The sequence below is a fragment of the Simochromis diagramma genome, unplaced genomic scaffold, assembly GCF_900408965.1.
Source record: "Simochromis diagramma unplaced genomic scaffold, fSimDia1.1 OVJJ01000602.1, whole genome shotgun sequence".
NCBI classification, from domain to species: Eukaryota; Metazoa; Chordata; class Actinopteri; order Cichliformes; family Cichlidae; genus Simochromis; species Simochromis diagramma.
The window spans coordinates 6,884,024-6,908,909 of NW_024387040.1; the positions used below are offsets into that span (position 1 = coordinate 6,884,024).

The window sequence follows — 24,886 nt, forward strand, 5'->3', positions numbered from 1 at the left end:
CAAATAGCTGAGGCAGACACTTTAATCATGTTTTATTTGATTTTCACCTGGCACATATGTAAGGGTGCTTCTTTACAGGTAGTATGTTTAGTAAGGTTTTTCATTTTAAAGTTCAGTGTTTTTGCAAATAGTGAATAAAAATCAAGCAATCTCACTTTAGGGCCAAAAATGCTTATCGGGGCAGTAATAGTTTACTGCAGTGTAATGAAGCTGTGGCCATGTTTTTAGAGCTTTGCCTGTGCCTTCTTTAGTTGATCTCTGAGTTCCAAATAGGCTATAGAGGAGAGGTGCACCTCATCTGGTCCATCAGCGATGCGCAGAGTCCGCACATATGAGTACCTGAAGACAAATGTAATATTGGCATCATGGAAGGCATTTATCAAATACCCATTTATGTGTTGGGACGGGTCCAAACTTACATCTGTGCTAGTGGAACGTCTCCAGACACACCTGCACCACCATATACCTGTATGGCTATGTCCACCACCTTGCAGGCCATTCTTCCTGCTGCAACCTTAATCATAGCAATCTAGTAGGCAGTGATAAAGGTAAATGTTAGAGTTCAAAAGACCACAGCCCTTTCCCAATTCCATCCCACAGTGATTTCAAGCTGGGATTGCATATGCTATATTGCCAAAAGTATTCACTGATCTATCGAAATCATTGAATTCAGGTGTTTGAATCACTTCCATAGCCATAGGTGTATAAAATCATGCACCTAGTCGTGCAGACTGTTTCTACAAACATTTATGAATGAATGGGTCGCTCTCAGGAGCTCAAATCAATTCTAGTGTGGTCCTGTAATAGGATGCCAGCTGTGCAACAAGTCAATTTGTGAAATTCTGAGCTATTGACTATTCCATAGTCAACTGTTAGTGGTATTATAATGAAGTGGAAATGACCACTCAGCCACAAAGTGGTAGGCCATGTAAAAACAAAAAACAGCATGGTCAGCAGAGGCTGAAGTTGCCAACTTTCTGTAAAGTGAATCGCTACAGACCTCCAAACTTCATGTGGCCTCCAAATTAGCTCAGGTACAGTGTCTAGAGAGCTTCATTGAATGGGTTTCCATGGCAGACCAGCTGGATTCAGGCCTTGGATCACCAAGCACAATGCAAAGTGTCAAATACGCTGCCAGTGCAAGAGCAGTGGCGAGGTTGGTCTTTGGAGTTATTGAGTGATGACTGGACTGATCTGGAGTGTCTGGAATCTGATGGATGAGACCGGATTTGGCGGTTGCCAGGAGAACAGTACTTGTCTGACTGCATTGTGACAACTGTAAAGTTTGGAGGAGGGGGGATTAGGGTGCCTTAGTTCCAATGAAAGGAACTCAATGCTTTAGCATACCAAGACATTTTGGACAATTTCCAGCTCCCAACTTTGTGTGAGTTTTGGGATGTCCCATTCCTGTTCATGATTGCGCACCAGTGCACAAAGATAGGTCATAAAGACATGGATTAGCGAGTTTGGTGCAGAAGAACTTTACTGGAATTCACAAATGGACTTCCGGAAGAGTGGTCAAAAATTCCCATAAACACCTATTATGGGATGTCACTCAAGTTCATATGTGTAAAGGGAAGTGATTGAATACTTTTGACAATATAGTGTATGTCATGATAAAAATGACTTTCAAAAAAAATTAAAAATATCCATAATGCAACAGAGAAGCCATTGGTTTTAGAAATACAATGTTATTGTCCATCCCAAGTAAGATATCAGCACATTTATATGTGTTTGTTTTGGGTTTTTTCTAAATGTGAGGGTCAAAAATAGTTTTACCTCCTTACGAGCTGCCCGACTGCCTAGTGTATCCAGTGCATGAGCAGCATTGAGAGTCAGCAGGCGAGTCTGCTCTATCATGAGACGGCACTCTGCTATCCAATGAGCAATAACTTCCTGGACAATAGATAACACAGAGATCCATTAGCTGCATCTAAAAAGCTGTCCACTAGGTGTCAACAGTAGGACATCTCTCAGCACATACTGCCACAGCCCCAAGATTTAAATCTGGCATATCTCTTGGGTTCTCTCTTTGCAATACTGTACATGTTATTCTATTTAGGCAGAATAAACATTCCCAATGCTGGCAAATACAGAAATGAATTTAACTTGCTATAAATGGCACAAAAATTGCGATTATAAACCCCATTTCCTGATATTTTTCTTCTCCTGTATGCTGTAACCCCAAAACTGGCAGAAAGCCATCAAAGCTCTGAGAACCTCTCCTTCAGATACAGCTTCACTCACATGCTGGTACAGTTGTTTTCCAAAGGTGTGTCTGGTGGCAGCCCGCTGGCAGAGTAGCTCCAATGCCAACTCTGCTAGTCCAACAGCTCTCATACAGTGGTGCAGCCTGCCTGGCCCCAGGCGACCTTGGGCAATCTCAAATCCCCTGCCCTCCCCTGGAAACCACAACAGTGTAACACAGAAAGAGAGATAACAGAAGAGGCCGTAATTATCTCATTCACAAAATGTCAAGTCAACACTGCTTTATCGTTCAAACATATTCTGTTTCTTGGGAATATAGACAAAACAATAAAGGCTTTTACCTAGAATAATGCTGGAGGCAGGTACGCGCACATTTTCAAAATGCACTTCAAAGTGGCCACCATGGATCGCATCTGAGAACAGATACAAGGATTAAATCGTGTCAGGAAAGCTCAGATGTCATCTCTGCACGCCCATACTGTGGGGAAAAATAAACAAGGACAGATGATATCATTAACTTACCATCCTGACCGAACACGGTGAGTGGCCTGATGAGCTTTACACCTGCTGTGTCCATAGGTACGAGGATCATACTGTGCTGGCTGTGCCTAAGAGACAGGTTTACAGCCGAAGCATGTGATGGAATTATACTTTGAGCACAGTGGCCATTTTCACAGGTTTTTCACGCAGCTATAAATATGATACTGATGGGAATCTCCATTCATTGCAAGCAAGGGTGTGTGCCTTTTACTGCTGGCAAACCAAGGAGAAGAGTTATTATATTCTGGGTGTGGTTGTTATAAATTTCTTTTAATTAATATCCTAAATTATGCCAATTAAACTTCAAGCAAAATTTAACACACACAAGCATCAACATTAGACTGACTTTTTTTCCCCCTATGTGTTATACAAACATCAGGGCAGAAAGCTAGACTGGTGCTAAGGGGCATGCTGGGAAGTAGGCTGTGTCTCTAAGCAAAGTCCATTTCAGTTATATTGGCAGCAGAAACAGAAGAAGTCTAGTGGGACAAATGGCTTCTTAAAAAAAGGTTCAAAGGAACACACAAAACAATCTCACATAAAACCAAAACTAGAAATGAACAATACTAATAAAAATCCTGTTGTTGTGGTGAAAAACATGACATCAGAAAACTCTGGAAAAAGGCAGAAACAAATCTTTGCGTGTTTGTTCCCACAAAGAAACGTGGACGTATATTTCACATAACTGTTCTGCTGACCTGATGTTTTCATCCCGAATGCCGCTCCTGCACATGACAATGGCCACTTTGCACTGGGGATTGCCGGCACCTGGCGGGACAAGGCAAAAATCCTGTGGGTCATTTACATTCAGATTACGTTGCTTTCTGGTGCTATAAATCAATGAGGCTGGTAACTTTTCAGCGACTGCCTCCGTCCTTAACCAGTCCATGACCCCTACTGCGGCCAGGAACTGCGAATTTTGCTGTGACGGATGTGGTAACCATGTGGCTGCTCAATAATGTTAATGACGACAACCAGTTTCCTGAGTTCGTTTTTTTTTTTTCCTCTCCTTCAATACAGTAACTTTATTACTTTATTATAATACCAGTTCGAGATTAAAAAAAAACATCATAGAGATCCTCTAAACAAGATATTACAAAAGTGGTCACAGAAGGAGCAATTGCAGAATCCTTTGGAATTTCCCTGGTTGAGAGTCCACTTTGAGACAAACCCTAAGGGCACAAACAGGGTGACCAACTGATGGTGTCGCCTTCCTGTTTAGGTTTTAGTTCAGCTGGCAGAACTGTCCCCTCCAGACAGGACATATGGACACCAGACAGCAGCAGACATCTTTAGTTTAAGAGCTCTCACAACACAAAAATCACGCGTGAGAGCATGTGAATTCTTAAACTTGATTTGACAGGGGTTGAGGTTTTGCATTTACTCTCTGGCTACAGAAACGCAAACAAACAGTAACTGATTATTCTCAGACTGTAGCGAAGAACTTTACAGCAGACACCACCCATAAACCACATTTAGGAAAGCCCGTTTGGCCCAGAGGCAGGTGAGGTTTTCCTGTGAACCCATACATAAGGGTCCATGATCCAAAGCATGCCCATGCATGTCATATCATTCCTGGTATGAATTTAAACCTTCCCAACCCAGTAATTAGACTTCCTGACAGAATGCTATGCAGTTGATTTTTCCGGAAAAAAAAAAAAAAAAAAAAAAAAAAAGAAATCAAGTCAATATGCAATTTTAACATAGCTAAAGGCCCCTTTTCCCCTCTAATGAAAACTAATGTTCCTTTTCTTTGTCTGACTGGAATTTTTATGGATACATTTCATTATTTATTTCTGGCCCAAATCCAATTGTCTTGTATATTTTTGTTTGATATATTTATAAGAGTGTGGGAGAGTCAAAAAATAGCTGAACGTTTCTGAGGAAGCAGAAATAAGGAAATAGTAGAAAAAACAAAACAAAAAAACATTACTCTAGTTTCACTTGTATATTTCAAATGACCAAAGCTGCTGCTACTAGGAATGAGGCTGGTGAAGTATGTACAAAAAAAAAAGAAAAGAAAAGGACAACCACCAATAGGAACTCCCTGTGTGTAAAACAGCCTCTCTTTATATGGTGCATTGCACAGCACAGCATAAGAAAACAGACGACTCAAGGAATTTGTATTCGTCTTAAGACATTTCTCCTTGAACCTGATCCACACTCAAACACACACACACACACACACACACGTGCGTGCGCACACGCACTCACACTGACAAATGCTACGTCTGAGTTACGTGGTGAAGGGACACGCTCCTACAGTGTCAGAAGTGAAGGGAGTGGGGTTGGCTGAAGCAGAGATTAGTCACTGCAGTACCAGAGTGCATGCAACCTTTTTCCTCAGAATACACAACAATAAACGGATCGGTGTTAACTTTACGGTTCTTGGACAGGAACAGAAACACGGTAAGAGCATTTTGACTTTTCTTTCATACCCTTTAGTGTAACGTATACTGACAAGAGATATACTCCTCATATTCCTTCCTTGAGCTTTTGTTTTTTTAAATAATATTACACTTTTAAATCTTTAAACTACATCATTAAATACATAGCTACATTTTACATATACTTATTATACACAGAGATATATAATGTTGTGCATTGTTGTTTTACTTAGTGAACGGTTAACTTTAGTCTTTGACTCACAGTCAAAGTCCTGCTTGGTATATTTTATGACTAAGCTTCTTTATATTACCTCATTAACACTGTTGTGTTAGGTTTGTGTTGCTCTGCTTTTCTCCTGAGCGCATAGCTCTTTGTAAACAAACCGTTCTCTTACTCTTCTACCTAAATACAGGTAGTATATCATTATTACTATAAGCATTGTTGGACTATATCAACTTTGTGTCATAGATTTTGCTTAACTAAAGATTATAAAATGCACAATTTCATAGGTGTACACAATAATGCCACTCCCATGCCCGTGTTCGACACCTTTGAGCAAAGCATGCAGAAAAATAACTGAAAAATATTCATATATTTTCGATCGACGGCTCTTTATACAACAATAAAATCACCTGCATTTGCGATATCATTACTCATGTATGTTACCAAAGCAATATTGACTTAACTCAACTACAAAAGTTTTCACCTAAATACATTTTCTATGTATATCCTAGTGTCATACCTGCTATTGTATGTGTATATTATAAGCTGCTCTATTTATTTATAATATTTTGTATATCTATTATATGTCCATTTACATCATCTTTCATTACTTTATTTGCACTGATGCCACTACTGTGCATAGGTTCAATTTTTTAAAATATCCTCCCTGGAGTGTCCTTTTATCTTTTTTCCATTTTCTTAATTCCTTTTATTCTACATGTATGTGAAGTACACATATAATTGATAATAAAATCATTTTAATCTTTTTTAATTAATTTGACTAGTGAAACCCAAACAGCCAAATAGCTGCTGTGAAAACAAACAAAAAAAAATCAGAAAAAAAACCCAGCTGACACACGAAGCCCATCTGTAGCCAAAAGTCAATATTTGACATTTTTTCTGAACGTTCCAGTGAACATCTGCTACAGTAACTACTACTCCCAATTCAGAAGAGAGACACTCGTTATATGGCTCGTTAAGGGATTGCTGTCATCTTTGTAACAAGTGTGAGTTGCCAAAAATGCTCTTGACGTGCAAAATATTCAATGCATCACCTCTTGGTCCTCAGCCAGACGTTACATCATCCGCAACGTAACATGTTTTGCTGTTCGGAGTTCGCACTTTCCTCAATTCTTCTTCCTCAGGAAATGAACAAAAACCTGAATGAAAAGGGATTTATGGTTTCTAATATACAGGGGGGCAATGCAAGATCTGTCCTTGGAGCTCAGTTAGTTTTTTCAAGGGATTCCTTGAAAAAACTAACAGAAAAAAAAAAGTATCTATTTGTGACAGTAAAAGTATCCACGCAGGCACAGTATTCCACTTGCTAATCCTTGAGTGAGATCCTTACTGGCAGGGAACAGCTTGGCTAACACAACAATGGGTCTGAATGAAAGAGTCACATCAATGGGACATCCTGTTGAACCAACAAATGCCACATATAGTAAAAACCAACATCCTGGATTTTAATGTGGCAGAAAAAGATCCCGCACTTGCATGACATCCTCAGGTCTTTCTCCGCATACTTCCTCCTCACTAAACTTTAAAAAAAGACCAGAAATTGGATTGGTGTTAACAAGCTCCAAAAAAAAAAAAAAAAAAAAAAAAAAAGTCCTGTGCATTGCATAATAGACATCATTAGTTTGCAGAACATCTTTTTCCCTGTAATTAAAGGATTAGCAAATCAAAAGCTACCATTTTCTGGAGTGTGTAGATCACTCAGCACCCACTGGAATACAAAGTAATTCAATTCAAAAACTTCACTAGAAGATGTGTAACTCTATTGTCTCTCTTTTTTCCCCTACTGGAGTTTATTCAAGCCCACACGCTCATTTCTGACAGGCTGAGCTAAAGCCATTAGGGAAACCATGCAGGAAAGATTCCTCTGATGCAGAACACACAAAGAACTCGCCTTTCCTGTTCCTGGTACAAAAAAAAAAAGAAAGGGGGGGGGGTTCTTGTTCTGTTAAATGATGCCATACATGTTAATGATGGACAAGAACTCAATTGTTAGTACTCAGAGTAAACTGTACCACAGCATTACCAACTAAAAAGGTGGAGCTTTTAAAGAAATGTTTCTCTTTTTTTCTCTTGTATTTTTTCCCACAGAAAAAGTATGGCCGACTTTGACTATCACCACGACGATGATTCAAATGAAACTTACGACTACAATTATGAACACACCATCTGTGACAAGGAAACAGTGCGTTCCTTTGCCGGCGTCTTCCTTCCGGTCATCTATGCCCTGGCTCTGATAGTAGGCCTGGCGGGAAACGCCTTGGTAGTGGTGGTTTACACGTCACGGCTGAAACTGCGAACCCTGACGGATGTGTGCATCCTCAACCTTGCCATTTCAGACCTGCTGCTTCTCTTCACCCTGCCTTTCTGGGCGGCCGATGCTGTCCACGGGTGGATGCTGGGTACGGCAGCCTGCAAGCTCACATCCTTCCTCTACAGCACCAACTTCAGCTGCGGCATGCTGATGCTTACGTGCATCAGTGTGGATCGCTACCGCGCTGTAACCAAAAATCCAACGGACAGAGCTGGCACCAGATCCCAAGTCAGGAGACAGTGGTTCCTGGTGTGCCTCATGCTGTGGACTATAGCCAGCATTCTCGGCCTTCCTGAACTTATCTTCTCCACAGTGAAGCACACCCATTACAGGATCAGCTGCACAGCCATCTACCCGCACAGCATGGCCCGACCTGCAAAGGCTTCCCTGGAGCTGCTTGAGGTGATCCTGAGATTTGTGATACCTTTCCTGGTCATGGTGGTGTGCTACTGCCGAGTGGGACTGGCGCTGAGTAAGGCCGTCGCGGTGCGACGAGAGAAAAAGTGGCGAGCCTTGCGGGTCCTCCTGGCTGTGGTGGCCGTATTCCTGCTCACCCAGCTGCCCTACACGGTAGTCAAGCTTTGCCGAGCGATGGACATCATTTACATGCTCGTGACCGACTGTGATGTCAGCAAGGGCTTGGATCACGCTATGCAGGTGACAGAAAGCCTGGCTCTCACCCACGCCTGCATTAACCCGCTGTTGTACGCCTTCATGGGGTCGTCCTTCAGGAGTCACGTTCTAAAGACTGCCAAACACCTTGGACAGCGACTTGGAAGGCACCAGAGACACGTCAACGAGGAGCCCGTGGAGATTGCGCTCCAAGCGTGTAATCAAACCCAATCCCAGTCGGATTCAGAAGAACAAGACACCAGCACCTTTACTATTTAAGACTGGAAATATTTGTCTATTTTTTTGTAAACTTATATACAAAATTGCATGTACACAGTATAAATATATTTACGTTCCCTTACTAACATGCAAGACAGATCCCCATAAATGTAAATGTTAATTCTCAGTTTAATAATTGTATATGTACAGTGAATTTATATGCACTAACCAGCAAAGTATTTTGTATAAATTATGTATTTTGTTAAATAAACGAACAAAGTTTTCAATAACACGCATCCGTCGCAACTGAGTGCAGCTGACGCTCTCGTTCTCGAGTTCTTTGCAACTAATCGAATACAGCTTTACAGTCTACACCGCCTTAAACGAGCTCATCTGCGTCTCATTTCATTACATCCCGTGGTTTTGGGTTGGGATGACGGATGACTTGACTGCACAGTGGGTGACCCATCGAGTGGAAAAACATTTGGCAAGCAAAGACAGGACAGCAACCAGCAGGAAGCACCCCACCATGCTATCAAAGCTGAATATTGTTTGGAGAAGTTTAAAGAGCGACTGCTGTTTTCATCTAATCTTCTTTTTATCCTTTCAATAACACAAGTTTTATAGTTTGCAGTAAAACCCAATCCACCGTTTTTTTCCCCAGATTATGCTTTAAACTTAGAATCTAGGCTCAGCGCTTTGCTGTAGATGGGTGATAAACCAAGAGGTCAAAGTTTACTCAAGCCTTTTTACACAGCAACAAAGAAGAGTCAAAATTCTTGATCACAACTCCCACAAGTACCTCATGAACATCAAAGACAAACATGAATTCACTGTTTACCATTCATTCCCTCTTGTTAGTCATTCTTTTCCAGAGCAATGCCTTAGAAGCGTGATTGAATGATCCCCAAACTAGGTGTGTCTAGCACATGTTTAGGACACAAGTTGAATAATTTCTAAACAGAGAAACGACTGGATAAACAAGCGTATTAAAGGTGCATATCATAAGACAACATAAGCCAAAGTAAGCCCCAAATCCTGCATGATTCCGCTTACCTGAACTATGCCTTTGAAAGTTATGGTAAAAACACGGTTGGTTGGTGTTTTCATCTTTTTATTTCCTGAACAGTAACACAACCTGGCCAGATGGTGTTGGAGTTGAACTCAGGACCTGCTTGCCGTGAGACAGCAGTGCTAACACTGCTTATTATTTTGGACTTATCATATTGTAGCCTGACTGAAGCCAAAATGATTATGTATTCTATAATTCCACTGACAATCTCACAGCTACTGCTAATAATGAAAAGCATGTATATCAGCTCCGTGAGCGTGTGTGCAAATACAAACGCCTGTGGCTTGAAGATAAAACACTAAACGTCTGGGAATCATTGTAGTGCATTAACATGCCTATGGGACCAGCTTCAATAGCTTCCACACCGCAAAGCTGTACTGGAAATGTCTATACACCCTTCCATCTAGCAACAAACTGCCTTTTGCACCACACAGCTTTAGAGAAAAAGGGAACGCGAAAGTGCGGGTGGATTATGGACAGCATTTTTTAATTTAAGGGTTATTTTCGGTAGCTTTTAGTTATGATCGGTAATTCTAAGAGAAAGCAGCAGTCAAGAGATCGCAACTAGGAATGCTCTGCGATTATGACGTAATACAGCATGAAAAAGTCTGTCGTTTCTGTTATTGGAAACAGTGCTGCACAAATAAAGGCAGAGATCCATCTCTTTAAGGATTCCCAAGTACTTGGAAATCATATTGTGGAAAACACCCATAGCACATCAGTGAGGAACTGCGAGTTCATATTACTTTTGTGATAGGAAAGAATGAGTTTTACCATAGAAACGCCTTCCATAAAAATAAAATATCTGAATACAATAACCACTGGTTTCACTTCTACTTTTGTTCGAACTAAAGTTGGATTGAATATATGGAAATCTTGTCTCACTCAAAAACAAAAAAAAAAAAAAGGAAAAGAAAAGACTGATTTCCACTCAAGTATCATACGTTTTGCAACAAAAGCGACAATGGGTCACACAAAGTATGAAAGAACCCGCAATCACACCCACATTCTTTTCCGACAGAGATATATTCATGCGAGGAAAGGAAATTCTCATAACCCCAGAAGATTTGTTTCTCCTGATGGAATTTTCACTTCCAGGCAAAAGAAAAACATTCGAAAAGGACAACATAACCGCCGATGAATGATAAAGTCAAACTGTGCGCTAGATAAAAATGATAGCTGCAGAAATTCTGCTCAATTTATTTTTTAAAAACCGCAGCATTTCAAGCTTTCAGTTGCGAAAAGAAATTCCAATTAATAAAAACAACAAGCCGCTGCTTTCATTTAACTTGGAAGCGAAGCCCTCGGAGTACACAGACTCTGCAAGCGTCATTCGGGTCTAAGGAGGTTACGCGGAAAACAAAACCACTACTCTGAGTTTTTGACATTTAACTATCATGATCAAATCAAGTCAAACAGGATATTAAACACCAAGCTTGTTTATAAAGACAAAGATAGTCCAAATGACCAAGAAGAACAGTGATTCACACATGAGTCACAGATTTGTGTTAACCTCCAGAGCATTAATACACAGACTGAGGGCCTACACACACGTGCCTGTGAGCATGAATGCAGTGTTAGTAAGACTTACCCAACAGTTGTAAATGTTTGCAAAAGCACGTTTATTTTACGATTTTAAGGCCAATTTCTCTTTCATTATGACTCGTATATAATGACTCATTTAGAAGTAAGCTGATGTCAGCTGATTTAGTGGATCCATGACCTTACAGTGCTGTGAAAAAGCATTTGCACCTTCCGGATTTCATTTATTTTTCATTTTCTTTTGCATATTTGCAAAATATTTTAGATCATCAATCTATTTTTAATATTAGGCAAATATAAACCAAGTAAATTTAATTTATTAAGGTTTAAACTTTTTTTTTTTTTAAAATTCAAACCTACCTAACCCTGTGTGGAAAGGTAACTGCCCCCCCTAAACCTAATAACTGGGTTGGACACTCTTGGCAGCAAGAACTGCAATCGAGCTTTTGTTATAACTGGCTGTGAGTCTTTCACATCACTGTGGAGGAATTTTGGCCCACTCTTCTTTGCAGAGCTGTTTTAATTCAGCCACACTGGAGGTTTTTCGAGCATAAACTGCCTGTTTAAGTTTATAGCAAAGCATCTCAATCTGATTTAAGTCAGGACTCCAAAACCTTCATTTTGGTTTTTTAGCCTTTCAGCGGTTCACTTGCTGGTGTGTTTCTGATACTTGAGCTTCAGGGAATGAAGGAATGAACTGATGGTTTAACATTCTTGTTCAGGATTTTCTGCTAGAGAGCAGAATTCATTCTTCCATCAGTTACGGCAAGTCGTCGAGATCATTACACTACTATCACCATGCTGCTGGTATGATATTCTTTTTATGAAATGCTGTATTAGTTTTATGCCAGATGTACTCAAACCTTCCAAAAAGTTCAACTTTTGTCTCATCAGTCAACAGAATATTTTCCCAAAACTCTTAAGAATCATCAAGATGGCTTTTTTTTTGTTAAATGTGAGATAAGCCTTTGTGTGTTTTTGGTCACCAGTGGATTTCTCCTTGAACTCTCCCACACATGTCATTTTTGTCCCGACTCTTTGTTACTGTTGAATCATGAATTCTGACCATAACTGAAGGAAATGACATCTGCAGTTTTTTTAGATGACGTTCTGGGTTCATTTGTGACTTCCTGGAAGAGTCATTGATGTGCTCGTGGTAGGCAGGCCACTTCTGGGAAGGTTCCACACTATTCTGTTTTTTCCATTTGTGTATAATGGCCCCCACTGTGGTTCACTGGAGTCCCAAAACCTTATAAATGGCTTTGTAATACTTTCGAGACTGATAGACGTTGATGACTTTGTTTCTCAGCTGTTCTTGAGTTTCTTTAGAGTAGGGGTGATGTGTTGCTCTTTGAGATTTTTTTTAACCTATGTCACATTCGTTTGATGATTCGTTTGGGAAATAGGCAAATATTTTTTCGGGGCACTGCAACTGTTTGCAGCAGCGCATTTATTTTAGGATTTTAAGGCCATTTTGTTGTCTTTGAAACTTGATTCATGTGCGATGACTCATCATTTAGAAATAAAATGCCAGTTGATCCATGATCCTATACTGGTTCAACCTGTTGGAAAACTGAAGCCAAGTTTCTCACAAAGGCATGAAGCCAAGGTTTTTCTGACTTTTAAAATTATTTATGTTATATAATCCTTCCCACAAGAGTCTGTTGCTCTTTTTTTGTTGTCCATATGTTCGCACTTTGGTTTGATATGCATCTCTGCGCTGCTTTGCTACAGTAACATTTTGATTGCATAAACTCATCTCTTACTGAGAAAGGCTCTTTAAGACATTTATGATCAACAACACTTTCAGGTTCACCCTTTTAAAAACATTCTTTGGTTTATGGGGACTTGCTCTAAAATATTTTAAAGCAGGGATTGTGATAAAACAACTGCTTGGTGTTTACAGACTTTAGGCTCTCTAAAGTAAATGCAATGAAATCACACGAGCCACAGCACTAATTTCTTCTCTGTAGCTGTTGCACTCAGTCCTGCTGTTTATGTCAAATCACACCTGCAACATTTCATTAATCTTGCAAACTTGGGACATTTTCCAGCTGACATCAGCATACTACAAAATTCCTGTGGGGTACTCCCTGCAACATTAAGAATCTCCAAGGCCACAATTTGCCATGGCGACAGGAACAAACAAAGTTATGAGCTAACAGCAAAACCAGTTACTTCCGGCATCCTAAACTCAGTACACATGGGCTGGAGCACACCCATCTTCAAACTTGGCCCCCATTCAAGTTTCGTACATAGATGCATCGTTGACAAAACACTAAAAACACTCCAAACTGCTTTTGTGGCAGTTCTGCCAAAGCTGATGTCTCCAGGAGACAAATGAACAAACAAATGCCAGCTAAAAAAACAAATACTTACCGCTGCTCCACCATTTTTTCCCATTTATGATGTAGTCGTCTTTATCCCTGTGAAGACTGCACTCCATGTTGGTTGCATCACTGGAGGCCACATCAGGTTCTGAGGAGGGGACCACAGGAAGTACTATTTTATAGGAAGTACCACGACAATACTGATAACATATCCCCCCCCCCCAATTTTTGCACATGTCGAGGAGCGTGTCAGGCTACATTTCACTGTGTGTTATACTTGTATAACTATGCATGTGACAAATAAAGAACCTTGAACCTTGAACAATACTCAATGAAACTCAACTCAGACTCATGTTTTTACACGTCTGGTAACCCAAATTATCTTAAGCTTCCCTTCACGGCCAAAGGGTTCAAATATACAGCAGACGTTACCAGAAGTTTAAATTATTTATCAGTGCACGACAAAGGGTTCTCCTCATCATCCAGTGTAATAGAGTACTGTGCAAAAGTGCTAATTTCTTCTTTTGCTCCCTAATTTCTTCAGATTTTCTTAGGAAAATGGAAAATGGTTGCAGTGATGTATTTAAAAATGTGCAAACATACATGGAAATAAAATATATTTTGATAATTTTGACAGGTTTGAAAAATCAATATTTGATCTGACTTTCTTTTTTTCTTCTTCACAGCCTGAACCTTCTTGTCATATCTTTAAGTTGTCTTCAGGAATAGTTCTCCTTCTTGAAGGACATCCAAAGCTCTTCTTTGGATGTTGGCTGCCATTTGTTTTATTCTCTGTCAAGATGATCCCACGCTGCATCAATAATATTGACGTCTGCAGTCTGGAGAGGCCAGTCCAGGATTGATAGCGTCCCACTGTGTGCTTTTCTATCCTGCTATGCTTTTGCTGCAGTGGCAGTGTGTTTGGGATCATTGTTGTGATAAAAAGTGAAGCAGTTGCCAATCAGATGCTCTCCAGATGGTATTTCATGGTGGATCAGGATCTGACAACAAAACTGTCAACCCATGTTAACCCATGTTTAAATAAAGACATGGGAACAAATGATGTGTTTTTGCGACAGGCTGCTAGCAACAGTGTTTCTTTGCCAAGTTGTCTCTATGAGTAGACACAACACTGGTTCAACCCTTGAACTGGGTGCCTTTTAGCACTGAAATGACTCATAGGTCAGTGTTAAGTGGCTTAACAAACAAACAGGGAGGGGAAAAAAAAAAAGATTCCTCTGAAAATGGTGAGGTATAAGAACTGCAATGAAAATGAAGACAACTTTAAAAGACCTCCAGAAGACCTTGAGAGCTCATCAAAGCCACTTTAAACAAATGACAAGAATGTCTGGCTCCTTCAGCACTTCAGACTGAGTACTTTTACTCAATACTGGAAAATGACTGCACTGCTGTGCAAAACAAAATGTATCCAAAACACTATTAATCTCTATGTGTTGATAATTTAAAAAAAAAAACAACTAAAACCAAGGATGTTCAAAACCAGCGTAATCACCTCTGGCAGCAGCATGTCGCTGTTTCCAGGCAGCATTAAAAGCAAAAGAGAACAAAACAGGGAGAAATTACTCATCGGGATCTCGTGTTTGCTATTGGCGTGTGAAGGGCCTTTCACGCAGTCAGTAGCAGCCATGCCTTCTATAACTTAGCCTAATCAAGACCACAATCTGCACTTAGCAGAAAACAATGTGACTGAAGACCACAACACATATTTTGAGAAGTGAACATGAGAAATACTTTGGAAAAGGGAAGAAATTTTATGAATTCATAACAGAAAGTGTTCCAAACTACACCAAGAAAGCTATGCTTATAGATATGACAGATTCCTCAAACTTTGTTTTCAATCACCAACACAGATTTTGGTATGTTTTTCTCTAAGCATTTTTTTGTGACCTGTTCTTGGAACTACCTGTCATACAGAAGCAGGAGCGGATCTTTCCTCTGAGTAAAGGTTCCAGCCATTTCTTCTTCTGCTCCTCACTGCCAAACATGTGGAGCACTTCCATATTTCCTGTGTCTGTGGAAAAAAAAAAAAATATTCATAATCTTCCAGTAATTACTAGCTGAATTTGGGAACCTTTATGCTCTCGTGGAAGACTGATTTGATTGAAAAAGCTGAATCTGGAGATTTTTGTGTGGTTTGGAAGATATATTTTTAAAACCCCAAAATGGAGTGTTATGACTAAAACGAGGTTGAAATGTTGACATCTGGAGAGCCTTTTTCCTGACTAGAGAGAATCCTACTCATAAAAAAAGGAGAGAAAATGCAGTCTAGCTTCTATATACAAAGAGCAAGTCCATCCTAGTAGAGCAAAGTAAGGGACGAAATTGATCTGTAATATTATCAAAGGTCTTTGATGTAGATATTTTACCAGGAGCCTGGCAGTTAAAGACTTCAGGGGCAAACACACAGCGGCCGGTTTCTTCAGCAATATAGGCATAATCCAGCTGGGTGAGCCCACTGACTGCAGGCAGGAACAGGTTCCACAGCCCGGCTTCCCTGGCTTTAATCTGCACACAGACACATGTTATTATACAGAGTGAAAATGCAAGCCACGGCGTCTTTCCCTGTCTATGCTGATAACAAGCAGAGCTCCAGAAATTGGAACAGATCCACGCAGACACAAATAATAGTAATTTTGTTCAAACGCCAAATACTAATGATGGGTTGCAGTGCGTGGGCGTCTCAGGTGTGCTATTTACACAAAAGTCAAATAAACTTGGGTGTTGAACTTTCTGGACTAGTACTTAATCTTAGACAGTCCTCTATCACATGTGGTTGTATTTTTTTGTTTTGGAGGGTTTTTCCCCTTACGTGCTGTCATTTTAACTATGTAGGATTTGTGTAAAAAAAGAGACTGAGTTACTAAGTTTAAAAAACAAAAACAAAAGAAATCAACCCTACATACCTTCAGATCCTCTATAATTTGAGGGGTGTGCCATCTCTGTGGAGACTCAGCGTGTTTGGTGTAATACTGTGCAACCTCCTAAGGAACAACAATATTTTTCCACAAAGTGAATTGTCAAGTGAGTTCATGTTGATGCTACAAGCACTCCAGGCACTCAATGGTAACATCAGCTCAACAATATATTCCTGCAGAGATAGCTTCATGGAAGAGCTTGTGGTTCTTCATCTGTTTCACTTTACGTGAGAATGCTACAAAGCCCTGCCATGTGATGATGCTCATATGCAGCATATTTTATGTAACCAGGAGACACATTGTTCTTTGACTCTATTTTATTAGCCTTCAGTGAAGAAACGAACTGCTGTGTACACAAGTTAAAATTTCATCAGTGCACACAAAACCCCTCTGTTCATGGCAGCTCTTGGAACTGACCTTCTGAGCAGGAAGCACATATTGTCTCATGAAATCTTTGACCTGCTGAAGAACAGCCCGACCTTTAGCTGTCTGGAAAAACAATCTGTCCTTTGTTGGACCTGTGAGGGGCCTGGCATGAAACACATTTCAAATGTTAAAATTCTAACAGGGAACATCAGAAGCAACAGCTGGGTGTCAAATTCCAACTGCAGCTGTCTTACATATAATCAACAGGTGGGATCTATCAGTTTTTTTGACCTTCAGTGACGAAGGATTTAAAAAAATTTTCCTGCTATAGCAGAGTGTTTATGCTAAAGTTATGTCTGAATGTGTCAAAGGATATCAGTGCATTGCTGCACAAGGAATTCATTCATTACTGAAACCTACCTCTGCCCAAGCTGCAAGGCAACCTTAGCCAAGGGCTCCACACACTGGCCAAACTGAGCTGCATTCGGTGCACTGGCATTACCCAGGAGGTGACGAGCGTAGATCCCCTACGAAAAACAAATAATAATTTTAAAAAAATCTTAATTTTAATGAAAGATTAAGTGACTACATTATGTGCTTGTCTATAACTTTTAATTAAATATGAGGAAATGAGGTATGGCGCTGTGAGTTGCACAATACTGTATGCCAGTAAAAAAAAAGAAAAAAGAAAGAAAAAAGAAAATCAGCCTAGTGTTGAAATTTGGTACAAACCTGGGCAATTCCTGCCATTTTAAAGACAGACAGGGCCAAGTAGAAATTCAGTTGTGGCAATGCAGGGGGGATCCCCCGGCACCTGCAGTAAATGGAGATCAGGTCTTCCACAGTTGGGATACCTGCTCATTGAGGAATAAGACCAGAGGGACAAGACTGTGAGCAGACATAAACAAATAAATAACAGATATAAAATCATAATCAAATACAAATTTCTGAAAACAACAAATCTGTTTTTCCACTGTCTATAAATGTTAATCACTGTCAGAGTTATCAACAGTTGTTGGCGTTACCCTCTATTCCTTTTAAACTGCCCATCGTGCTGATAACGCTGAGACTTGCAGGCCAGTATTGTGGCATAAGGAAGTAGGCCAGATCTGCCAGGGGCTGTCCAGTGGTAGAAAGCTCCCAGTCCAACACAGCGATCACACGCGCCTTATCACACAAAACAGACTTTGTGAAGTATTCACAGACAAATGTAGCAAAGGTCTAAAAATAAAGATCAGACAAAGTGTACCTCTGTTGGATGGAATATTAAGTTATCCAGTCGATAATCTCCGTGGACAAGGGTCACCTCATTGTCACTGGCTGGTAGATTCTTCATCAACCAATCAGACAGTTCATTCATGGCTGGAATGTCTCTGTGGGCCGCTGCAGTGTACTGCTTGGTCCAGGTGGAAACCTTTACAGATAAAAAGACATTCTTTAATTTCACAAATCGTGACTAAGTTCCAGATCAAATAAACAGTAAAATGACTTCGATTTAATGAATGTTGTGTTAACTCACTTGTCTCCTGCAATAACCTGGCCCTCTTCCATATGCTTCAAGGTTCACTGATGGCAGATCCAGTGAGTGCAGCTTTGCCAGGACTTCCACCGCAGCCACATATAGAGCTGTTCTCTCTGCTGGACTCACTCCAGGTAGACGAAGATCCCTGAATATGCGCCCCTAATAAACAGAATTGCACGATTGCCGTCAAACAAAAATAATATATTCATCTTCATTCATCTTAGAAAAAACCATTAGAAAAAAATATTAGATTCAGGGACTTGTGACTCCTAAGTACCTTCACATGTTGCATTAAGTAGAACTCTGTTCCAATGACTTCAATATCAGCGCAGTGCAGAAGGGGCTGTGGAACGGGGAAACCAACAGAGAAGAGGGCCTTCTGCACTCGATACTCCCTGTCCACCTGTGAACGAAGCAGAAAAATCCACTTCTATGAGAAACTTCACCCACTGAGTGAAGCTAATATGATCACGTGCTACTTTCCCAAACATTTGGGGAAAAGTGAGCTCTTTCATTTGATTAAATCCAATTAGTTACAAGGTCACACAAAACAGTGTTTGTGCACAGATGGTAAATGTAAAGCAACATTTAGTATTAAACATAAGTAATACGTATGAAGCTTTCATTAGATATAAATATATTCATTCGGGTTATTAAAAAAAAATAGCTTAATTTTTATAACTAAACATAGCCAACTTGGTTATATCCTAAACACGTAATAAAAAAAACAACATTTCCATAATTGTTTCCAGGAAATCTGCTACATGGTCGTCTAATGACCGCTCAGATTTGTGGCCAGGAACATTTTTGTAAAACTTTTGAGCTTATTTTTTTTATCATTGAGCGCTCCCTGACTCACATATTCCCCATTTCTGGTCAAATACGTAAATCCTGCAGTCAAACCATATAAAAAAAAAAACAATTCTCACTAAAAAAAGATCAAGGCTGAAAAATAAACTTGTGACTTGTTACCTGATGCACAAAACCACTGTGTTTTGTCTGTATTTGTCAACTATTTCAGTGGTCAAAACAAGGTTATTATACAACCATAAAACCAAACTATAAACGATGACGACTTTATTAGGTACACATTGCTAGTACTGATTAGACGACCTTATGCCTTCACAACTGCCTTAATTCTTTGTGGCACAGAGTCATTAAGGTGCTGGAAACATTTTTCAGAGATTTTTTTATAAATACTGAAATGATATCACACAGTTGCTGCAGATTTGTCAGCTGCACATCTATGATTGAATTTCTGGTTCCACCACATCCCAATCGTGCTTTATTGTATTGAATGTGACTGTGTGGGCCGGTTTGATTTTCTGCTACTGTAAACCATCTAATTCAAGGTTCGACGTGTTGTGCATTCAGAGATGCTCTTCTGCATATCTTGGTTGGACCAAGTGGTTATTTGAGTTGCTTATGCCTTCCTATCAGCTCAGAGCAGTCAGTCTATTCTACTCTGACCTCTGATATCAACAAGGCACTTCAGAGCAAATAAATGCTGCTCACTGGATATCTTCTCTTTTTCTGACCATTCTCTCTGTAACCCTTAGGTATGGATATGCAGGAAAATCCCAGTAGATCAGCAGTTTCTAAAATACTCAGACCAACCTGTCTGGCAAAAACAACCATACCACCTTAAAAGTCACTTAAATCACCTCTTTCCCATTGTCTCGCTGGGAATGATCTTCAGCAGGTCATCTTAACCTACACGCAATCCTAATGTAAAAATATCCCCCAGTTTATTTATTGACTTATTTGCTGTTTACCACTTGAGGTTGTGGTTGCTGCCAAAAATAATGAGAATTAATTAAAGCACGTATTGAAAACATATGGCTGGGCAGGCTCCAGCAACCCCTGAACTGGATAAGTGCTAAGTGAGTGATTCACCAGTTAACCCAAACTAAACTAAAACACAGACAGCATGAGGAAGCATTAGTTATAGGAGAACACATAAAAACAAAACAAACCTATCCATTTAGAATAGTAAAAATTTAAGTGAGGAAACTAACTCAGGACATTAACAATATTTTATTTATTTTTTAACCAAAACTACAATAACTGTGGGGGGAGCCTTACCTTGTGAGCTCCTGGCAACAGCTCACCTGGGGGTTGCTTCCTGAGAACATAACTGTTTGACGGCGTCTGGATTAGGAAAGTTGGGTTTGACTGACCAGCACTGAAAAGATAAGCGAGTGTCCCTAGCATGTTATCAGCAGGCGAAACATTTGCACAAGATTAACTTTGACACTACAAAATGAAGACAGACCTGGCTACCTTACCTGTACTGTCTTACAGTCAGGGTGTCATTGTTTGACAAAAGTGTCTTGGCAGTCAGATATCTCTGAAGCCTGCCAACATTGAATTTATGCTGCTGTCGTACAGGAGTTGTCGGTTCCTCCATTTCGCAGTTATAACTCTGGATTAATCATTGTCAGATGTATCGTTGCGCTAGCTACGTTTAGCATTATTGATATGATGGTCGGACCGTTTATCGATAGGCACAACGAGGTAACGCCCCTTAAAAGTTATTTTATTGCCACAAATTTATAAAATTATAAAACCTAATGACTAGAAGATTTTCGATACTAAAATAAAATAATAAAATAAGGGTTTAAACAATCCACTGGTGATGTGGGAACATTGTAGGGTGTTTAGGTCGTTTTCTGCACGAACACTGTTAACGGGAACACACATCCTGACAGCTGGTTTGAGCAGCGAAGACGTGTACTTTCTGTGTCGATTCCTGTAGGGTTTTTTAATTTACGTTTTTGTGTACAGCATTATTATTTCTTTTACATAGTTTAGCCTTCGACTGTTTTCCTGATGGCGACGGTGGAGGAGCTGAAGTTGAGGGTGAGAGAGTTGGAGAATGAGCTGATAAAGTGTAAGCAGAAGCAGTGTGCCGCGGAAGATGCTCACAGTCAGGCACTAAATAGACCGAAAATTGACAAAATGAGCGCCGAAGTTGTGGATTCCAACCCGTACAGGTAAGTTTGTTTTTTTAAATGTATTCATTATATGGTCTTTTAATTGATTTTTGTGTAGACGGCTCACTATGTTGAGAGCCGACGCCTTCCTGTGAGTCATACACCACAAGCTAATCTCAGCTGTGTTTTTATTTTAGTCGCCTCATGGCTTTAAAGAGAATGGGCATCGTAGATGATTACGAGGTATGTTCAAAGTTGTTCTTTTTTTTTAATACTGCACAGTTTCTGGTTGCTCTCCCTTCCAAGAGTTCATATTTCATATTAAACAATAAAGAAAAACTGCTGTTACAATATTAATTACCTTTATCTAGCGATATATGTTTATAGAAACCCAAACCCGATATTCATAATAGCATGATTACATACAGATGTTTACCTACACTGATTATGGCCATGAATGTCGTGGTGATTTGGGGCTTTTATTGATTTCTTTGATCTGTTCTTTTTCTGGGGTGGAATGATCGTAAGATACGTGTTTAATCATTTACAAAACAAAACTTGGGTTCATAAGATTGATTTCATGTTGGATTTTGTCTAATCCACACAGGTTCAAAACATACATTAAGTAAATAAATAAGTACTACTAGTACTAATACTTGGTTAAATGTCTTTCTGCCAGTTGAACCTCAACCAGGTTTTGCCATAACACTCGCTGGATATTTGGCCACTCTTAACAGCCGTTAGGCATAGTCCACTAATTTTAAATAGAGAGATAGAAAAGAGTTTATTTTAAACATGTGTATATATAACTAAAACGTTTTGAGCAGGGTTGAGGTCGGAGCTTTGGGCATGGCCGTTCCAGCAGCCTAATCTTAGTTCTTTTATCCATTCCAAAACCAGTTTTGATGTGTGTTTGGGATCCTTGTCCTGCTGGAACACCCAATTTTGTCAAGGTTCAGCCATCTAGCTGTTGATTTGGGGTGAAGCTGAAAAGCCCAAACGTAATGACATTCATCCCCAAGATGAGTGTATGTAAATTTCTGTTCACAACTGTAGCTATCAAAGCAAAGTTGGAGGCTTTTGTGTTGAGAAATGTGAGTAATTATTGTTTATAAACTTGTTGACAGAGAATTCGGACATTCACAGTAGCTGTGGTTGGAGTTGGGGGAGTTGGCAGTGTGACAGCTGAAATGCTCACTAGATGTGGCATTGGTAAGGTAATAGAAGCTTTCATTATCTTTCACTTTTACTTGATTTAAATTTAAATCCATGTCCATCTGTGCTGATTTTACCCTTACCGTGGCTTGTTCTCATTTTGTGGCATCCCAGTTGCTCCTTTTTGACTATGATAAAGTAGAGCTGGCCAATATGAACAGGCTGTTCTTCCAGCCTCACCAAGCAGGCCTCAGCAAAGTGGAAGCAGCAGAACACACACTCAGGTACACTGTTGTTAACAGACATCCACTTTTCCACCAAAGCCATTCAGTTTCTTTCAAATATATGTAACTTCCCTTTTCCCCAAACAGAAACATCAATCCAGACGTGTCATTTGAAACCCATAACTACAACATTACTACGATGGAAAATTTTACACATTTCATGGATCGTATCAGGTTAGGATTCATATTGTATATTTTATGTAGTTTTCTTCCTCTGTCCCTTTTTTGCACCAGCAAATAACTGTGTGTTTTCAGTCATGGAGGGCTGGAAGAAGGAAAACCAGTGGATTTGGTCCTGAGCTGTGTGGACAACTTTGAGGCCAGAATGGCCATCAATACAGTGAGTGTGTATACATGTCAATGTCACAAAAAAAGAGATCTAAAAAAAAAAATACATGTCACTCTTACAAGTTGAATTCATTTTGGTGTTTGTTTCAGGCCTGCAATGAACTAGGTCAGATCTGGATGGAGTCTGGTGTCAGTGAGAATGCTGTGTCAGGACACATCCAGCTCATCATTCCTGGGGAGACGGCCTGCTTCGCTGTATGCTCACACTTCAATAACAACAACATATCTTTGCAATATGATGACGTCCAGCTCTTACAGAAAAATGTAGTTGCATTCTAAAACCATATAACACCCTCTCTCTTAGTGTGCTCCTCCACTTGTGGTGGCAGCCAACATTGATGAGAAGACCCTAAAACGGGAGGGTGTGTGTGCTGCCAGCTTACCAACAACCATGGGTGTTGTGGCAGGTCTCCTTGTGCAAAATGTCCTCAAGTAGGTTTATTTTCATGTTTTTCTGGGCAGGTTCAAATCTAAAAGTGTAAAGTGAAGTTCAATATTATTTATTAAATGTTTTGTCTTCCAGATATCTTCTAAAGTTTGGTACTGTTAGTTATTATCTTGGCTACAATGCCATGCAGGACTTCTTCCCTGCCATGGCAATGAAAGCTAACCCCCAGTGTAATGACCGTCACTGCAGGAGACAACAGGAGGAGTACAAGGTGTGTGTGCTCACTGTTTGCTCATGTAACATGATTCCAAGACTGATTAAAGTCCCATTCTCACTGCTTTTATATAGTGTTAGAAAAGCTAACCTTACTCATTGGTTTTCTGTTCAGAGGACAGAAGCAGAGCGGCCCAAAGTGGAGGTCGTACAGGAAGAGGAGGTTGTTGTACATGAAGACAATGAATGGGGTGAGCAAAAGAAACTTGTACAGTGTCCTAACTATAACATAGTTTTTGTGTTGTTGTTTTTTTGTGTTAATGTGCTTTAATATGCAAAAATGTGGTGCACAGGTATTGAGCTGGTATCAGAGGTGACTGAAGAAGAGTTAAAGGCTGCTTCAGGTACTGTGCCCGACCTCCCAGAAGGCATCACAGTGGCTTATACCATTCCAACTGAGGTTAGTACGCTTTAAGATACCACAGCTTTGAAACGCCTAACTAGGAGCCCTGTATGGATAGACTCATTAATTAAAAAAAAATATACTGACATTTATATCAAATAAATAAATCAAGTAATAATGGTGAAGTCAAATATTTACAGCACTAAGTGACTTTTAGTGACTCTTCAGTTTTGCTTTCATTCCATACTGCTTTTAAATGAAATTACTGTGGAGAGTACTGTTGGGCTTGAAGATCATTTCTAAAAAAAAAGCGGCATTTTGTTGTAATGTTTTAGTGTTTGGTCTTGACTATGAACCCAATTCAACTCAATTCTGATTCTACATTCTCTGGATTGTTTTCTCGTCTTTGAACTAGGAAAAAGCAGATGGCGAGACAGTGGAGGAGACTGAACAGAGCCTTGAAGAATTAATGGCTCAGATGAAAAAACTGTAGGAAACAATCTGAAGGTGCATTTCTCCTGTTAATATGAGACTAACCTTTTCTTGCCTGTTCATTCCAACATCATTGTGAAAATGCTAATTGCTGTACGATACAACCAGTTAAAGAATGAGTTCATCTAACCGCTGAAGACGTGGAATGCAATGCTGCTTGTGGTATTTCACACGCCGGAAAAAAAAAACAACACACACACACACACAAAAACATCAGATATGTAATTTGCTGACATGGTAAAGTGTTTAGCACTTGAAATGGGAACATTTTCTAATTACATATCAATAAACCTGAAGATATCAGTTAGTGTTTTGCTTACCGAATGTGCGTCCCAACTTTTCAACATCCACAAAAAAAGAAGAAATGTTTCCTGTAAC

At 39.8% G+C, this 24,886-nt stretch overlaps 3 protein-coding genes across 5 annotated transcripts; 2 read left to right on the plus strand and 1 right to left on the minus strand.

Moving 5' to 3' along the window:
* Positions 1 to 15: 15 nt before the first annotated feature.
* On the minus strand, positions 16 to 20,729 carry acad11 (acyl-CoA dehydrogenase family, member 11). Its single transcript, XM_040044421.1, has 20 exons — positions 20,578 to 20,729; positions 20,375 to 20,474; positions 18,567 to 18,692; positions 18,287 to 18,448; positions 18,017 to 18,181; positions 17,793 to 17,934; positions 17,500 to 17,621; positions 17,188 to 17,294; positions 16,819 to 16,930; positions 16,390 to 16,467; positions 15,853 to 15,991; positions 15,390 to 15,497; positions 13,515 to 13,613; positions 3,447 to 3,516; positions 2,731 to 2,816; positions 2,550 to 2,621; positions 2,248 to 2,402; positions 1,780 to 1,896; positions 420 to 529; positions 16 to 339 (listed from the first exon to the last, which is right to left on the minus strand). The coding sequence occupies exons 1-20, from the start codon at positions 20,697 to 20,699 to the stop codon at positions 225 to 227; spliced, it is 2,307 nt and encodes a 768-aa protein (XP_039900355.1). The 5' UTR covers positions 20,700 to 20,729; the 3' UTR covers positions 16 to 224.
* ackr4b (atypical chemokine receptor 4b) lies at positions 4,815 to 10,411 on the plus strand. Its single transcript, XM_040044436.1, has 2 exons — positions 4,815 to 5,157; positions 7,468 to 10,411. Exon 2 carries the CDS (start codon positions 7,475 to 7,477, stop codon positions 8,579 to 8,581), a length of 1,107 nt encoding a protein of 368 aa, XP_039900370.1. The 5' UTR covers positions 4,815 to 5,157; positions 7,468 to 7,474; the 3' UTR covers positions 8,582 to 10,411.
* Positions 20,692 to 24,707, plus strand: uba5 (ubiquitin-like modifier activating enzyme 5). 3 transcript variants are annotated; one of them, XM_040044434.1, is made up of 13 exons: positions 20,692 to 20,806; positions 21,099 to 21,285; positions 21,423 to 21,468; positions 22,353 to 22,442; positions 22,555 to 22,664; positions 22,752 to 22,838; positions 22,920 to 23,004; positions 23,103 to 23,207; positions 23,317 to 23,444; positions 23,536 to 23,671; positions 23,789 to 23,864; positions 23,967 to 24,073; positions 24,432 to 24,707. In XM_040044434.1, exons 2-13 carry the CDS (start codon positions 21,122 to 21,124, stop codon positions 24,507 to 24,509), a joined length of 1,212 nt encoding a protein of 403 aa, XP_039900368.1. In that variant the 5' UTR covers positions 20,692 to 20,806; positions 21,099 to 21,121; the 3' UTR covers positions 24,510 to 24,707. The 3 variants fall into 3 exon arrangements, with proteins under 3 accessions (XP_039900368.1, XP_039900367.1, XP_039900369.1); XM_040044433.1 differs by lacking the exon at positions 20,692 to 20,806 and having other exon boundaries at positions 21,004 to 21,285; XM_040044435.1 differs by lacking the exons at positions 20,692 to 20,806; positions 21,099 to 21,285; positions 21,423 to 21,468 and having other exon boundaries at positions 22,353 to 22,437.
* The last annotated feature ends 179 nt before the right edge of the window (positions 24,708 to 24,886 follow it).

Excerpts from the sequence above, each read along its gene's own strand:
- ackr4b (XM_040044436.1), top strand. The coding sequence starts at position 7,475 with ATGGCCGACTTTGACTATCACCACGACGATGATTCAAATGAAACTTAC.
- acad11 (XM_040044421.1), bottom strand. The coding sequence starts at position 20,699 with ATGGAGGAACCGACAACTCCTGTACGACAGCAGCATAAATTCAATGTT. Across the intron at positions 20,475-20,577 it reads CTGACTGTAAGACAGTACAG|TGCTGGTCAGTCAAACCCAA; the intron begins GTAAGGTAGCCA and ends TTATCTTTTCAG. Across the intron at positions 530-1,779 it reads GTCGGGCAGCTCGTAAGGAG|ATTGCTATGATTAAGGTTGC; the intron begins GTAAAACTATTT and ends ACTGCCTACTAG.
- uba5 (XM_040044434.1), top strand. The coding sequence starts at position 21,122 with ATGGCGACGGTGGAGGAGCTGAAGTTGAGGGTGAGAGAGTTGGAGAAT. Across the intron at positions 22,443-22,554 it reads CTAGATGTGGCATTGGTAAG|TTGCTCCTTTTTGACTATGA; the intron begins GTAATAGAAGCT and ends GTGGCATCCCAG. Across the intron at positions 24,074-24,431 it reads CTTATACCATTCCAACTGAG|GAAAAAGCAGATGGCGAGAC; the intron begins GTTAGTACGCTT and ends TCTTTGAACTAG.